This window comes from Ammodytes marinus (assembly GCF_949987685.1).
Source record: "Ammodytes marinus genome assembly, chromosome: 10".
NCBI classification, from domain to species: Eukaryota; Metazoa; Chordata; class Actinopteri; order Uranoscopiformes; family Ammodytidae; genus Ammodytes; species Ammodytes marinus.
In genome coordinates this window covers 1,285,706-1,302,951 of record NC_137214.1, presented here as the reverse complement: position 1 = coordinate 1,302,951, position 17,246 = coordinate 1,285,706, and the positions used below count along the sequence as shown (strand labels likewise).

The 17,246-nt window shown below is 42.2% G+C and overlaps 1 protein-coding gene across 2 annotated transcripts in view; it reads right to left on the bottom strand.

Annotated features, from left to right (window-relative positions):
* Positions 1-2,203: 2,203 nt before the first annotated feature.
* atoh8 (atonal bHLH transcription factor 8) overlaps positions 2,204-17,246 on the bottom strand; it is a 36,710-nt gene continuing 21,667 nt past the window's right edge. For both annotated transcript variants that reach the window (XM_080035265.1, XM_080035264.1), the window contains exon 5: positions 2,204-4,328. In XM_080035265.1, coding sequence (XP_079891391.1) covers positions 4,323-4,328 — 6 coding nt within the window. In that variant the 3' untranslated portion in view covers positions 2,204-4,322. The remainder of the gene's footprint in view (positions 4,329-17,246) is intronic.

The following is a 17,246-nucleotide window of genomic DNA, read 5'->3' as shown; positions in this document are numbered from 1 at the left end:
TCGGGCTCGGGAGGCGCTTGTTGACGCCAGTTCCCTGCAAACTTACTGCAAGGAAGGTACGAGATGTTTTAGGATTTATAATGTATTTTATATTCAAGGAATGACGTTTTTAGGATACACTAATGTTGTGTTTTGTTTGTTTATTGGCAGAGATGCTATGTCACTGTTTTCCCTGTCCATATGATACAAATTAAAGGAGTATATGATGTACACTTGACTTGCCTCCATTACTACTATAGATTCTTAAAGTCCCGGGTGTTACAATTCCATAATAACATATTTCATTTTCATTTCATTCAGGGGTGTAAAGTAGCGAAATACATTTACTCGCGTTCCTGTAATTGAGTAGTTTCTTTGTGTACTTGTAATTTAAGTGATTTTTAAAACCTATACTTTTACTTTTACATTTTATATCACTTGCGTTGCGTTACTGAGTAAACAAATAGATAGGCTAAAGGAGAGAAAAGAAAAGAAATATCGCGGGGGGCTTTTATTTTTACGGCACAATACCGGAAACTAACACAGTGAATGATCGACAGGAGGAGAGAACACATTGCGACTAAATGATAACAACAAACATTGCTTCCCTCTATCATTAAAACAAAATAATCATAGTTAAACTATCATTGTACCGCACGTGAAGACGTGAAGGCTTTTAAATGCAGCAAACCTTTCATCCAGCCGTGCGATCGGCCCCTCCCTCACCTGTGGTTTAGCTTTCAGTTTAACAGTGCAGAGTAGGATGGAGACGGTGCGTGTTGCCGGGAGCTTTGAAAAACTGATGACATGCGCGACCGTGAGAGAGAGAAAAAAAAGTCATGCGACCCAGCTGCACCTCAAAACATCACGACCAATTAGTTTACTCACTTTAAGTCGAATCCAAGTGGTCTATGACCAAGCAATAAAGGAATAAAAAACACAGGAAGTTTAAAGCTCTTTGACTCTTGCCACCACAACAGTCATCAATTAAGAACACTGTAGCCTACAATGCAACTTGCTTATCCAGACAGCTCCATGAGATATAAATAAAATATGCCCTCACATTCCTGCTAGCAAAAGACGTGCCCTATCAACAACATTTGCAACGGTTTATTTAGATTTTGACACTTATTTTATTTAATCATTAAAAATATTTTTACTTATTTGCATTTTCCTTGTTTTCAGTTCAATTAGGATATGTTTAAAGCCCAAAGTCATGGTTTCAAATGTTAGATAAGTGCATGTTGCAGTTCTTAAATCAATGAATAATTGTCTATAATAATTGTGATCACACAATGTCAATCAAAATAATCATGATTATGATTTTTGTCAAAATCGAGCAGCCTAACCTTGCAATGTCCATGGTTTAGATCAATTATACAGAATTACATTATGAGGACTGCAGCTGCAGTCTGTTTAGGTCTGTAGACCGGTTAAATTCCCACATTAACAGACTATTTGCTCCATATTTGCTTATCTAAAGTATATGACACAGTATACATCCATACATGTGTGGTGACATCATTTGTTTAATTTGTGCACTTTAATTTGTAAAAGTGTTGCATTAATTAAACAAAACTAGTTTGAGATTTATATCCCCTTGTCTGTAATGCCCTACACAGAAGAGACCCCCACTCCCTCCCGTTGTTGAAAAGTAACTAGTAACTTGTACTTTAAGTACATTTTAAATCAGCTACTTTTTGACTTTTACTTAAGTAGATTTTTAGACCAGTACTTTTACTTTTACTTAAGTCAAATTTCATCCAAGTAATCATACTTTTACTTGAGTAGAATATTTTTGTACTCTTTCCACCTTAACCTTTATTTATAGCCTACTTGAAAGATCAGTCCAGGGGTGACCCTCATTTTCAATGACGTCGAGTCAAAGAAATGCAAAGCAAAAACAACAATAGATACACATACAGTGCAAATACATAAATTATACAACAACTGTTAAAGAGAAGAAAAAAAATACAATTTAAACATTTTGACAGTGATGTAGAAAGGCTGGAATTCAAATAAGATTGGTGAAAGTACAATATGGCTTAATTAAAAGAGTTACATGTAGAGTTTATATAGATATGTGTAATCTATTTTAACGTTTTTATAACTGTTCCCAAACTCATTGTAGAAGAACTACGCTTCACTGATTAGATTGACTTGGTTTTTATTCCTCCATTTTGTGTCAACATCACCGTGAAAAACTATATGAGAAAAATACAAACAGAAATATTGTTAATACACAGAAATACAATATCCTACACATTACAAACATATTAAACAAAGTTGACAAACATACCGTGTGCGCCTTCTTTCTTTTGTTGGGAAGAGTTAGCTTTAAATAATATTGTCCGTAATTTTCATCCAGGGAGAGTGCCGCGAAAAAGCATAACTGACCGCCCTTATTCTGACAAGCATGAATGACAGCATCACGTGAACGCACGTCACAAACGATACACATTCTCACCAGTAGATGGCGGCGGCGCCACACCTATTTAGCTCTATATTCATTAATTATCACCAAAATAAAATATGCTTCTGAGACAGCTACAGTTTTATTTATTTATTTATTATAATAATTGTTGTTGTTGCTTTTTGTTGTTGTTTTTAAAGGAGCCGACATCCACTTTGACTATGGTAGCCTATTGCTGCCATTTTGTGGAAGTATTCCTTTACTGTGCCACTTGCCTCCAAGTCCTTTTATTTTGGCAGTGTCCCTAAATGAGTCATCTTACATCTCTCGCTATCCCTCCACACTCCAAGATACTTCTTCTGATATTTCAGGTAATCCCATTTTCTTCATTTCATTCTTCACATCACTTATCTTTCCTTCCCATACATTTTACCTGACACAAATGCTATATGGTGACAAATAAACAATTTAACTCACTAAGGTTGTAGTGCTCCACCCCAGTTTTCAAGTTTACCAAGACACTAAATGTCACTATTTTACTGAGTTTGAAACCCCAAAACTTAAAATAATTTCTGGGCAGAAATAGAAATCGAGCCACCAGGCTTGATGAGACCATCTTTACAAGGCAGCAGAGCTGATGTGGAGGAACCCAGACATTGCCATCTCTAGCCTTGTTTCTAATGTAAAGCAATTTATTTAAAAAACAAAACAACAATCACAGTGAGGGTTATGATATTTTTTTTTTTACAATTTTTATTTGATTAAATAAACATAACTGGCATATTTTGAAATCTAACTGGCTTATAAACAATAAAAGATGTCTTATACTGTATATGTAAAAACAATAACAAACAAGAAAGGCTGACTGAATGGAAGAACAGCTTGTACTCAGTGACTGTTGGCTTGCACTGCAGTGACTGTTCTGAATATATTCACTTTGACTTAAACAGACATTTGTTCTGGAGCTTTTTCTGCATCCAGAAAAGCTTCATGCTCTTGTCGACTTTGCGTTAACGTAAGTGTTACATAAAACATGGTTTTGACCAGACGACTGTGTAAAAAATACAGAATTGGAGCATATGAATGTAATGTATGTATCTGTATGCATAGTAGGGTGTACACTATTAATCCCTATATCAGTTTGCCTCTGTCCTTCTTCAGTTGCACATGGACCTTGACATAGAGAACTTCCACAAATTCCTCCTAGATGTTAGTTATCTGCTATTGTGGGGTGAAGGCAATTCAAGACCAAAACCATTTCTAAATTCCCACCAGCCTGTTTCAGAAAGTGGGTTTAGTGAAAACTCAGTAGTTCATTGATTTAGAGTTAGTGGAAACTCTGAGTCTTCCATTTCACGAAGCAGGTTGAGCTTAACTCAGTTATCACGGTAAACAGACTAAGCAGACCTAGCCTTCTCACTGGCAGCTTTATTTTGACCAACTGACCAACCAGAGTCTGTGTCATTTGAATCTGAATCGTTCCCGTTTCTTGGCACAATCAATAGGCGAATTGATCTGATTAATATCCTTAGTCCTCATCCTTCATATGACACATTGTGGACATGCTCAGTTCCAAACTAATGGAGTTTTTGTATGTAGCCTACAAAGCCTAAGTTGTTCATATAATATTTTTATTTGTATCACATTCATTGGGTTATGAATCAATCAGGGTCTAAAATTCATTCTGTATTACCTTAACCAAGACTGAAGAAACTCAGTGTTGGTTTAAGTTACTCTGATCAGCTGTTCTGAAAGCCCAGACTCACAGTTTCTCATCCCAGGTTTGTCAACTCAGAGTTGAGGTTAGACCCTGCTTTCTGAAACAGGCCTCTCTGTTCACTCTTGTTTGTCTTTTCTCAGCTGTCCTCTTATCTTGTCAGTGTCCTGCTGCATCACTATCAGCCGTTGGTCTTGTCCACTGCTCTCAGCTTCACTCCTGAAACAAACAGAAGGGTGTGTCCTTTAAAACAGTCCAAACTGATGATTGACTGAAGACTACTTTGATCTCAGTTCCGACAGATCCTGGGGCCTCTACGGATTCTCTTTTTTGCATAGGAAATTTCCTTTCCTATCAAGATGACCCGGAAGTACTGGCGGATATGTGGTTCGGATTCTAAAAATTTAGCATAGGTTACTCCTGACCAACCTATGCTAAAGGAAAGGAGATAGTGGTATCCCATAATCCTTTACGGCGGCAAGATTTAAAGCAACAGGCCACCGCCGGAGTTTACCGACTCTACACGAATACGAACGAGAGGTAAAACAGAAGAGAGGAGAGGAGAAGAGAGGAATATTTAACTTAAACCAAAAAAAAAACACCATAAAGATAATAAATAACTCATGAAAGACCAACATCATAATAGTTATTTTCACATTTAATGAAGATTACTGGGGGCAGTTCATTTCAACATCAACATAAGTGTAGCCTCTTTTTTTTCACATGTGAATTGGGCTTCAAGTGGCCTTAAATATTCACCTTGGCCAAGTCCGATCTAAGTGATTCTCACTCTGTTGGCGGCAACCTGATTAAAATCAATATGAAAAGATTGCATGGATCAAACGAGCGCTTGTTGTAGTCCATTTTGGGAAAATAGTGTAGTTTCACGCTAGAGACTCACGTCAGCAATACTCGCCGTTGCGCAATGACGTCGGTTAGGAAAAGTGGAGTCGAATTCATTTTAAACAGTGCTGTCTTTTCCTATGTTCGATAGGAAGCCCCCTTTCATCTCTCCTTATAACCCCGATGACGTTTGGGGTTAAGGCATAGGAAAGGAGGCTTAAAGGTTAGGAGATTTGACTATTCGTAGAGGCCCCAGGTCTGAATGTTTATTGGTGGACACATGGGGTTGTGATACTGGAGGGTTAGTATAAGAATATACAACACTAACAAAATCATCAAATGACTAAAACATTAAATCAGGCCGCAGAAGATTGGATCGAAAGAAGTCAATTCTAATTGTTAGAATGAAGTTTTACACTTTGTACTATGTTATCATCATACTCTTGATCACCATTAGCTGCCAAATCATCGAAGCATGTGTAAGAGGCATTATAACAGCAAAACACAATAATTTGTAATAACTCTTTTTTTAAACTAGATTTTTCACTGTGTATGTGTACGAAAAGGAGTGGGAGGAAGCTTATTATGTTCTATTGTTTGAATAAGTGCTTTTTACTGGTTGGTTGTTTGTATTTTGTATGTTTTATTCCTGTCACAACTTCAGCCAGTAGCCTATTTAGTTTGTTTGCATATGTCTGTTTTCCTGAGGGGTATACTACGAAGCGAGATTAAGGGCTGAGCGAGGTCTGTTGAGTCTAAAGCGGTCTAAAGCCAGAGTTTTCAGTATCACGAAAGGTGGCTCTCTTTCTACCTGGCTAGATCACCGTGGTAACAGAGGCTGCACGGCTAACCTGCCCAGACCAGTTTTTGTTCCAGAGTTTGAGTTTAAATTCGGCTCTTAAGGAAACTACACCTTTTGAAATCCCGCGGAGGCGCGGACCTGACTATATTGTCTGAGCGATACTTCTCACTGAGTAAACTAGTTAAATCAGTAAACTTATTGATCAGTAAGTTAATGAACGAAACGAAGCCGTGACATAAGGCTTACATTAGAGTGAACTGTAACATCGCGCTGCGGCTTTTTGCCACATGCATAGTTATTGATGCAGAAAATGTAAAATAGCCTAGACCTACTGTATGCAGCGCCATGCTCTCACCTCAAATGATTTTACCTGGCGATCTACACACACTGGCTCTTAATGAAGCGTTCTATAAAATCACAGGTTGCAACATTATTTCACTGTAGGCTTCTTTCTTTTCATCAGTAGTGATTACAGTTGGGACGTGACAGGTGACAGCTGTCACAGTTCGGACATCGCTGCAGACTCGCAGGTTAAGCTTCTCACAGTAGATTCATATTTGTCCGGAAAATACAGACTAGCCTACAGGTTTTGTATCTAGGCTATTTATTTTAATGGTATTTATAAGATGCAAATAAAGGGCTATTAGCCTAAATCAAAATCAAAATTGTATTAATTTTGATGTGGCCCAAAACTAACGTGATTTTCCACATAGGCTATGCTATTCATTAGGGGACAGTGTCAGACTTAAATCAGATTCTTAAGTGTAGGATTATCAACTAGGCTAAAGGGTGTACTGTCTAAATCCGAGTTCAACCTTTAATTGCTTTATAATGTCATTTAATGTCATTTATTTTACAGATCGTTCTCACTGCGAGAACGATCTATAAAATAAATTAATCAATTGAGTAGCCCAATTTTCTGACAACATTCCACTCTCTCCTTATTTGCAGTATGAGTTTTTTTCGGCGAAGTCAGCTGCTCGCAATCAGTCCGTTAGTGTAAAGTTAGCGGCACAAGATCAGTCCAGTCTGTGCGGAAGCAGAGTCAAATGACGGCCAAACGCCCCCTCTTATGGGGACGCGCACAGAGCCTGAAGCTGAAACCCTCGTTCAACATAAGAGGTTGATAACTGCCTTTGTGATACCGGTTAGCTCTGAGCGAGGGTATGTGTTATGTTGAACCAGATCAAAAAAAGAGAGCCGGGCTCTTCTTCTTCTTCTTTGGTTTTAGGCAGACTTGACGCATCTATGGCGTATTGCTGCCCCCCACTGTTTGTTATGTTACTCTAAATCCTTGAGTATAGTCCAGTGTTGTGAAGATAATCCAACAAGTCCTTTGTTTTATCCCATGACTCCAGATTCAGAAGGTTGTGCATATTGAAAACTAATTCCCCAGCTGATCCAAGTTTTCGGAAAAGATTCCTCCTTTGACTGTTATAGAGCTTACACTGGAGTACATGCTTCACAGTCTCTCTGTCTCCACACTCACACTTGCCATCTGGGTGTTTGCCTATCAGAGCCAGCCCACTTCTCAACCCACAGTGCCCAAGCCTCAGTCTTGTGATAACTACTGCATCCTTTCTAACACACCTAAAAGTGCACCTACCTCTGTTTGCATTTTCCTGCACTGCAAAGTACGCCCTATCTTTCTTTTCCTTCTCCCAAGCTTTTTGCCACCTTTCTTTTAGAGCCCTGTTTATTTTTTCCATGTACTCCGGTATCCCATGTTGCAAATGAATGAGTACTGTTTCCTCCTTCACCGCCTTCTTTGCCTCCTCATCCGCCTCCTCATTCCCTTTCACACCCACATGTGCTGGTACCCAGAGAAACCCCACCTCTCTCCCTGCCTTATAACTTCTAAATAGAGACTGTTGTATGGTTGTACTTAAGTCTGGTCTGGACTTAGATTTTCCTTCTTTTATTGAGTTCAAAGCTGCAGCAGAATCACTACAAATTATAGAATGCCCCTGTTTATTTTCCTCCACCCAATGTAATGCCCATATAATTGCCACCATCTCTGCAGTGAATACTGACATGTGGTCAGAGATTCTATACCCTTTCCTGTACCGAGCCGGGCTCTGTTGAGTTTGCTTTGTAGTATACCCCTCTGGTTTCCTTTCTAACTCTCATGTCATTTCAGACCCGGCCACTCCCTCCTGCTCTGCACTCCCTGTTAATTACATTCACCTGGTCTGCCCCACACTCACCTGCTCCTCATCAGTTAATCAGCCCCAGTATATATCTCAGTTCAGTTCCCTCAGTCAGTTGCCAGATTGTCAGATGTCCTAGTGTGTTCACCCAGCTTTCCAGCATTCGGATTTCATCCTGTGTTCCGATCCTGCTTGCCTGTTCGTGTTTCGACCTGTCTTTGGACTTTCCCTTTTGCCTGCCCCAACTGGACTTGTTTGCCACGCTGTCTTACTACCTGGTTTGTCATCCACTTCATTAAAATCTATTTTTGAATCTGAACTGTTTCCTGTGTCCTGCAATTGGGTTCTTGTCTGTCTTTCCCTGACAATTCCTGATTTTATATGAAGTAAGGTGAGTTCCAGCGCGACTAAAAATGTTCTATCAGAATTATATATAGATCTTGGGATCCATCCTTATTTGTTCAATCCAATACAACAGATCCTGAGCCAGCATCAAGCCACCTTCTCCCATCTTAAACAAAGGTATGCATTTGAATGATATTCGTTCACTGCATTTCAGCATTCAAGGCCATTGTGCCCTCCAAGCTTGTGGTGAAGCTCGGAGACCTGTGGCTCTCAACAGCGGCCCCCCCCCAGTGTGCTCAGCCCTCTCCCCTTCTCCCTGTTCATGGCCCACATGGCCACACACAGCTCTCCCGCTCCAGAGAACGCATCAATCCCATCCTGAAACACGTTTGCTGTCTGGGATAAGGAAGACTTTCTGTAGTTTTCTCTTTTTTTTTTCAAAGTTTGGAGTATTGCTGTGTTTTTAGTTGTAATGACCAGTGGTATGTTGCAACTGATTAAAACACCTGTGCATGATTTAGTGAGAAGCACACCTGCTCACTCAATCAGTGGCAAATAAAAAGAGGAGAAAAGAACAAACTGACCCCTGGAACACACATCCTGCGCGTCTACGTCTGACATTTTTTTGGCGACCGTGTTAACACACTATAGCTACACATTCAACCTCGGACGTGCTGCAGACAGCTGTCGGATGTGCTTCTGCAGCGACGCTTAACCTTACCTCAGGAGGCTCGCCTATTTCTTGGAGGAGATGCAAAAAATAGGCGAATCTCTATGCTTTAACTGATAGAGAAATACTCTGATAGTCATACCAGCAGCATTTCAGGATTTCCCAGTTTGTTTCTTTCAAAACAAAGTTACAAGCAAATGTGAAAAAAAAGGCAACTAGGCACTAGGAGTACTGTCGACACTCTATTAATCATATGCATCATCGAATGACATGAAAGAACTTAATATTAATGGGAATTATCTTTGAAAACTATGTAGAAAGACAGGGCTTTTAGAAGCAGCGCTGCAGCAGCAGCAGCTGAGACGTACAGCGCGAGAGAGGCAGCAGTAACAGACGCAGACACGCTCCAGAGGTAGACGCAGGATGTGTGTTTCAGGGGTAAGAAAACACACAAAACAAGCCCATACGTAACAGAGGCACACACTAGTCAGTGTACAGACCACTGAATCTTCTACAACCCCAGCTGGTGAAAACCTACTTCTGTTTGTACCAGAACTTTAAGACATGCCAACCCAGTCTCACAGTGAAATGTAAAATAGGTACATTGGTCCACAGCGCAAAATGTAGAGATTTCACAATACAGGCCTTGAAATTGTGAATTACCTACATTTGTTCCCCCTATTCATTTCTAATGGCCAGCGTACATGTCACGTGACTTTCAAATCCTCCCGGCCGAAACGAAACCCAAGCTGTGACCGCCATTGCCCCAGCTTTTATTCTGCAGATTTTTAAGATGTATAAGCTATTAAATGGGTTTTTGATAACATTGTTAGTGAGAAATGTGTGTCTTACTCTCACAATCTTCACTCAGTGAATGTATACGATGTAGTTTGATGGTTATCACGAATATTATTCTGGACATCGCCAAGAAAATGTAGAAATACAACATTTCTTTCAGGTCGATATACTGGTTGCTATGCTGTTGCTATGACGCTCCTGGCGCTGCCTTAGACCGGAAACAGGAAGCGTTTGAATTATTATTATTTCTTTGCTGTAAATGCTTAATTTGTTGTTCTCTCATTTAAAAAACACATGTTTATTACAGAGGAGGGATGACGTCTACAGAGTCGCCTGCTAACAGCTCCCGTGACAGTTATGAACGTTTTATATTTTCGTTGTCACGAGTGTAATCTTATAATTTACATTGTTTTTATTATTTAATTCTCATGTAAATTACATTGCAGATTATTAAGTATTTTATTATTATTTCATTTATGCATGGGCAGGAAACATTAGTTCCGGCCCACGTCTTGTTTAGGGGGGACACATTAATGTGTGGGATTCAGTTTATGATTGTCGAGCACATGCGAGAGTATTGTGTTGCCGTTTTGGCTATCATTAAAGAAGAAATCAACGCCGAGAGCAATTGTATCTGTTGTTTATTTGTAACCCGAGTGTTCCCACCATTCCGAGGAGACCGGACGCTACCACATAAAAATAAGGGTTACAGACTGGTGGCAGCGGTGTTTTTTTTCCCATCTTCGTCTTAATTAGCCAAGGCATTCAACTAGCAAGGAGGCGAAAGGTGACGGTTGCTGCCGCACCCCGTAAGTTTTTTTGTCTGTTACTTGAAGAACAAGTGTCTACTCTGGACAGTTTTATAAGTGGACGAAGATTTATTTTTTTCGCCTGGCCGTTTAAGTTGGACAGTACTTTTCGACATGTCGCTACAGTCATTAGAGGACGTTATTGAGGAACTTGAGGACAACGAAGCGCTCGCTAATGATGCCGGCGCGCGCAGCACGGCCCAGCCAGAGAAAACAAAGACTGTCGTTCACTACCGAGTGGAATTGCCGCCATGTTTCCACGGAGATGGTAAGGACAAAGAAAGTTTTTCTCTGTGGAAAAAGAGGTTGGAGTTGGCAGTTAAAGCATGTGCAGACGGGCGTCAGCTTGATATTGCTACAATACTCCCCACTCGCCTCAGTGGAGATGCACTAGCTTATTGGCTGTCCTTATCACCAAATGTGCAGCAGGACTATGAAGAATGTACAGCTAAGCTCCATGATGTTTTTGGGAGGAAGGAATTTTTGCTGCACTTCCAGACATTCGTAAATGCCCGACAGCGCTTGCCCAAGGAACCGTTAGAGGTTTTTGCTGCTGAAACCACAAGACTGGTGCTGGAGGCATTCCCCAACTATGGTGATGCAGCTATTGCCATGGAACGCTTCAGAAGATTTGTTGCTGGTTTAGACCCCAATCTTGGAGCGAAATGTCATGAGCATGGCGCCACTACACTGGAGGAGGCGTTAGCCGTTGCATGTAAATGGGAACGTGCACAGGAAGCATTGAAACTCCTTTCCCCACCGGCTTCATCATATGCAACTACACAGCGTGCCACTTCTCCTACCCCACAAGGTGAGCCACTTCTAGCTATGGTTTCCAGCACACATGAAAACCCTCGCTCAGATCCATCTGCTGGCATAATGAATGCTGTCTCGCAACTCTCAAAAGATGTTCAAGCACTCAGACTTCAAGTTACTCACTTGAGACAAGACTATAGCCGTACTCCTCGTACTGAATCCTCCAAACATGAGTACCGCCCTCCAGCTGAACAGAGGGGTGAGCGTGGCAGAGACAGATATCGCCGCTCTCCATCTTTTTCTCCTGACCGTGGATCCTACTCCTCTACAGCCGACCATCAGAGATCCAACAGATCGCACAGTGATCATCCCCATCAAAGATACTCGTCTGGTCAACGCGACAGGCACTACTCACCTACTCCTCCATCTTCACCACATCGTCGACAGGATCGTCATACTAACAGCAGTCAAGATTATTCTAGGCACCACAGCCCAGGCGGGCGCTACTCCTCTGCGCCTTCGTCTTCACCAAATCGTCGCCATGACCCCTATTCTACAGGCAGCCAGGAGCGCTTCAGGCACTACAGCCCAGACAGGCGTCACTCTTCTGACCGCTTCGATTCAAGACAAATTCACCAAAATGACTCCCGCCAGCACACCTCCTACTCTTCCCCATATGGTTCGACTGTGCCCAGGTATGACTCACACCAAACCTACTCAGCTAGAGAGAGACAACCATCGCACAGAGAGAGGAGCCATCATGTGAGCTTTGGCGAAGACACTCATGAGCAGGGAAACGACTGGTAGCGGATGCTGAGGGCCAAGTGTTTGCTGCTACTGGTGATGAGGCCCCACAGCTGGTGATGCCAGCTGCACATAAAAAACCCACACGCTATGTGATGGCTGTCATTGAGAACATTGCTACAAAAGTTTACCTAGATACAGGGTCAGATATATCGCTTATCAGTGAAGCCTTTAGGATGTCTATTCCATCTTTGAGAACAAAAGCTATGCAACACTCTGGTGTTCTTCCTAGAGCAGTAACTGGTGACTATCTAGACGTTCTAGGCACACTTCCTATTAACATCAGACTAGGTAGTGAGCTATTTACCCATACTGTTCATGTTGTCAGAAACGTTAAGCAACCTGTAATCTTAGGTTGGGACTTTCTACTTACACACTACGCAGTTGTAGATTTGAGGGAAGGTGTTTTTAAGGTAGGCAGCTCAACTAGCGTCCCACTCATGCGTGTTACTGAGACTGCCCCTCTAAGTTGTAACGCCTGTACTTTATCTCCTGTTGTTGTCCCTGCTATGTCACAGATGACTGTTTTGGCGAAAGTGCAGCCCACAGTTGGGGTACCAGATCTTGAAGCCGACTACACGGGTATCCTAGAGCCAGGTCCCCCTACCTTTCAGGGTTTGTTAGCCGCACGCACACTTGCTCCTGTACAAGCAGGGCTGACTTATGTCAGAGTAATGAACCCGACAACAGCTGACATACAGGTCCCATGTGACACTATGCTGGGTGACTTTCACCCTGTGGGCAACACAAGTGAGGATGACTACTCCATAGCAGAAGCAGATGTAGCCACAGTTACTACGTTAGTTGACTCCGCCCCTCAGCAGAAATTACCTAATGTTGACCTAAGTCAGTTAACACTTACTGACGAACAGCAACAAAAGCTCAAAGCTTTGCTGTTGACTTACAGTGACGTTTTTAGTGCTCATGACCAAGACTACGGACGTACTAACCTAGTCAGACACAGCGTCAGGACCACAGATACTCCCCCTATCAAACAAAGAGCATACAGAACATCACCTAACATCAGAGCAGAGATTGACAGACAAGTACAACAGCTCCTTTCTAACGATGTAATTGAAGAAAGTTGTAGCCCCTGGTCGTCCCCTGTTGTATTAGTGAGAAAGAAAGATGGCAGCTATAGGTTCTGTATTGATTATAGGAAACTTAATGCAGCCACCATCAAAGACTCATACCCTTTGCCACACCCTGCCGCGGCCCTTGACAGCCTGTCAGGTGCATGCTGGTTCAGTACAATGGACTTATCCAGTGGGTATTGGCAGGTTGAGCTCGAGCCACAAGACAAGGAGAAAACAGCATTCAGCACAGGCAGCGCTCTGTACCAGTTCAAAGTAATGCCTATGGGCTTAACCAACGCCCCACCCACGTTTCAAAGGCTCATGGAACTAGTGCTCCATGGCTTACACTGGAAGGAATGCTTAATTTACCTTGATGATGTCCTTGTGTTCAGTCGCTCCTTTGCAGATCATCTACAGAGCCTTGAGGAGGTTTTCAGCCGGTTCCGTGCAGCTGGACTCAAGTTAAAACCCCAAAAGTGCCAACTCGCTAGAACACAAGTGACTTTTCTTGGACATGTCATCTCAAACAATGGGCTTCAACCGGATGCAAAGAATCTTGAAAAGGTGCGTGGATGGCCAACACCCAGAACAACCACGCAGGTGAGAGCTTTCATTGGACTGTGCTCCTACTACCGTAGGTTTATCAAAAACTTTTCTGTCATGGCAGCTCCCCTACACGCGCTCACACAGAAAGGAGCACTATTCACATGGACTGATGTATGTGAGGATGCATTTCAGTCAATGAAACATGCTCTTACGCACCCTCCTATTATGGCACACCCCATCTTCACACAACCTTTCCTGCTGTACACGGATGCTTCACAGGGTGGCATTGGCTCTGTGCTTGCTCAACGACAAGACAACAAAGAACGTGTTATAGCCTATGCGAGCCACACACTCAGACCCCCAGAAAGAAAATGGTCTACCTTTGACCGTGAGCTATGGGCAGTTGTTTGGTCTGTGAGACATTTTAAACATTTCCTGTCTGGCAGTTTTTTCACAGTGGTCACAGATCACAAGCCCCTCATGAATCTGAGGAAAGCCCCGGTGGATAATGACCCTACTGGCAGACGTAGCCGCTGGATACTGGAGCTTGATGTGTATGACTACAACCTCCAGCACAGAGAAGGTAAACAACATGCCAACGCAGACGCCATGTCCAGACGTCCAGGCCCCGAGACCCACAACAAGGCTGTTCAGTGTGTCATCTCTTCTATCACCTCGACAGACGGGGATGATAACGCCACCTCAGATATCCCTGAAATCACTCACACACTGTCTATTGACTCAGGAAAACTACAGGAACAGCAAGGTGAGGATGAGTGCCTGAGTGCAGTAATTTCATGGCTGGCGGACAATGCTCAGAGACCACCAATAGGTCGTCTGAAATACTCGTCCCCCATACTGAGAAAACTCTGGCATGAGTTTCCCAGATTGACTATGCGACATGGTATCCTCTGCAGGAAGGTAAAGAAAAGCCCACTCACACCCGCAACCTTTCAAGTTGTCCTGCCTGCAGCTCTTGTTTCCACAGCATTGTCAGGATTGCATGGTAATACATTCAGTGGACATTTGAGTGCAGAGCGCACACTGCAAAGGGCCAGACGCATTTGTTATTGGCCATACATGAACAGTGACATTACCAAGTTTTGTGCTGAGTGCTTACCATGTCAAACACGCAGTTCCCCAACTCCACACGAAAGAGCCCCTTTGCAGCCAATCCAAGTAGAGAGGCCATTTCAAAAGATTGCTGCAGACATCACTGAACTACCTATCACTACGCAAGGCAACAGGTATGCTTTAGTTGTAATGGACTATTTCACACGCTATGTTAACCTTTTTCCACTGAAAGACCAGCGTGCTACAACTGTTTCAAAGTGCATTTTTGAGGACTATATAAGGCAGCATGGTTTACCAGAGTCAATTCATACAGACCAAGGCCGCCAGTTTGAGTCAGACCTCGTTAAGCATCTTTGCAGTTTGCTTGGCATTGACAAAACACGTACTTCACCATACCATGCCCAGTCAGACGGTATGGTGGAACGACTAAACAGGACATTGAAAGATCAGCTTTGTAAATACATCACACAAAGTGGAGGTGAATGGGACCAGTACTTACCACAGTTTGAGCTTGCCTATAACTCCAGTGTCCATTCAAGTACAGGTTTTTCTCCTTTCTTCCTGGTGCATGGGAGAGAACCAAACTTGCCTCTGGATGTCATGTTGAACTGCAGTCCAGCTGTGACGACTTCAACACCTGGAACGCCAGCAGCGTATGCCCAAGACCTCAACTCACGCTTGTCACATGCCTTCAGGGATGCAGCCCTCAAATCTGATGCCTCCAAACAGCATCAAAAGACTCAATATGACAAAAAGACTGTGTTCCACCCTCACCAGCCAGGGGACCTTGTTCTATTGGATGATCCAGCACAAAGGATGAACAAGCTTGCACCCCGATGGAAGGGCCCTTTTGTGGTCAGAAGGAGAATGGACAGAGACGGACAACCCGGTGTCACCTATGAGATCACAGATCCAAGGAGTGAACGCTCACGGACATGGATTGTTCACCATAATAGACTAAAAGCATACAAAGGGACTCTTCCAACTACCCCTGTCCAAAGCCAGTCGCCCTCAAGGCCAGCTGATACGGCCACCTCAGAGACATCAGTCCCTCCCCTCACTGCTTTGTCAGGTGCATTGCCTTTTCGCCCTCCTACCCCTCCTTATGTGCCTTCGAGAGCCAGGAAAGAGCTTCTACCTGCTACTGACAGTGCTGCCCCACAGTGCAGTGCTCTCCCTTCCCCTCGTCCCCCCAGTCTTCCGCCCCTTTCCCCCTCCACACCTGATGGACATTCCATGTCTCCTCAGGAGCCTCAGCCTGTCACGTCGCGTTGTGGCCGCACAGTTAGGCAACCACAAAAGTACAGAGACTTTGTTACTTAGAGTTATTTAGGAGTTTGATACTTATATGTTGTGTTTACTGTAGGGGTACTAAGAAAGTTGCTTTGTTTATATGTACCTACCTTGGTTTAAAACATTTAGTTTTCAACTCCACCTGAGTGATTTAATTAACAGGGATGTTGTGTATTTCTAACACTGTTTTATTGCCAGCGTATTCAGTTTCCTGTTTGCTATAATACTTTCCTTGATAGGTGATGTAATAGTGGTACTCTGTTTATACGGGTTGATTGAAATGGGGACATTTCTATTTGTAGCAGGGGAAAACTGTAATCTTATAATTTACATTGTTTTTATTATTTAATTCTCATGTAAATTACATTGCAGATTATTAAGTATTTTATTATTATTTCATTTATGCATGGGCAGGAAACATTAGTTCCGGCCCACGTCTTGTTTAGGGGGGACACATTAATGTGTGGGATTCAGTTTATGATTGTCGAGCACATGCGAGAGTATTGTGTTGCCGTTTTGGCTATCATTAAAGAAGAAATCAACGCCGAGAGCAATTGTATCTGTTGTTTATTTGTAACCCGAGTGTTCCCACCATTCCGAGGAGACCGGACGCTACCACATAAAAATAAGGGTTACACGAGGAAAGCCAATAAAGAGAGCAGAGCTCAGTCATCCTCCACGGTCAGACAGGAAGTGAAGCGATAAATTACAAAGTAAAATCAGTTTGACACTTCCGGTTTCACCATATGTAATGAATTTAGCTTTCTTGATATGTCATTTAGAGCGATCTGATGATTCTGATCACTCGATATTGCGGACTTTACAGTTAAAATAGCAGGAGAGATCACTTTGCTTGCTTTTTAACCTCTGCATAATCTTGTGGATTAAATTACTTTTTATTTTATTCATTATTTTACATGAAATTACCTTTGAGGGATATCCTTGACACCTATTTTTTTTCTCACCTGCACACTTTGTTACCTTTTACGTTGTATCTTATTTTCTATTGTCTATATCTTTTTAGTTTTTTTATTGTGCAAATAAATTAAATCAAATCAAAAGCATTACACCGGAAACAGGAAGCGTTTTGTTGACTTTCGTTTTTTATTTTTATTTTATTCTTTGCTGTAAAAGCTTAATGTAACTGCTAAATTGTGTTCTCTAATTTTTA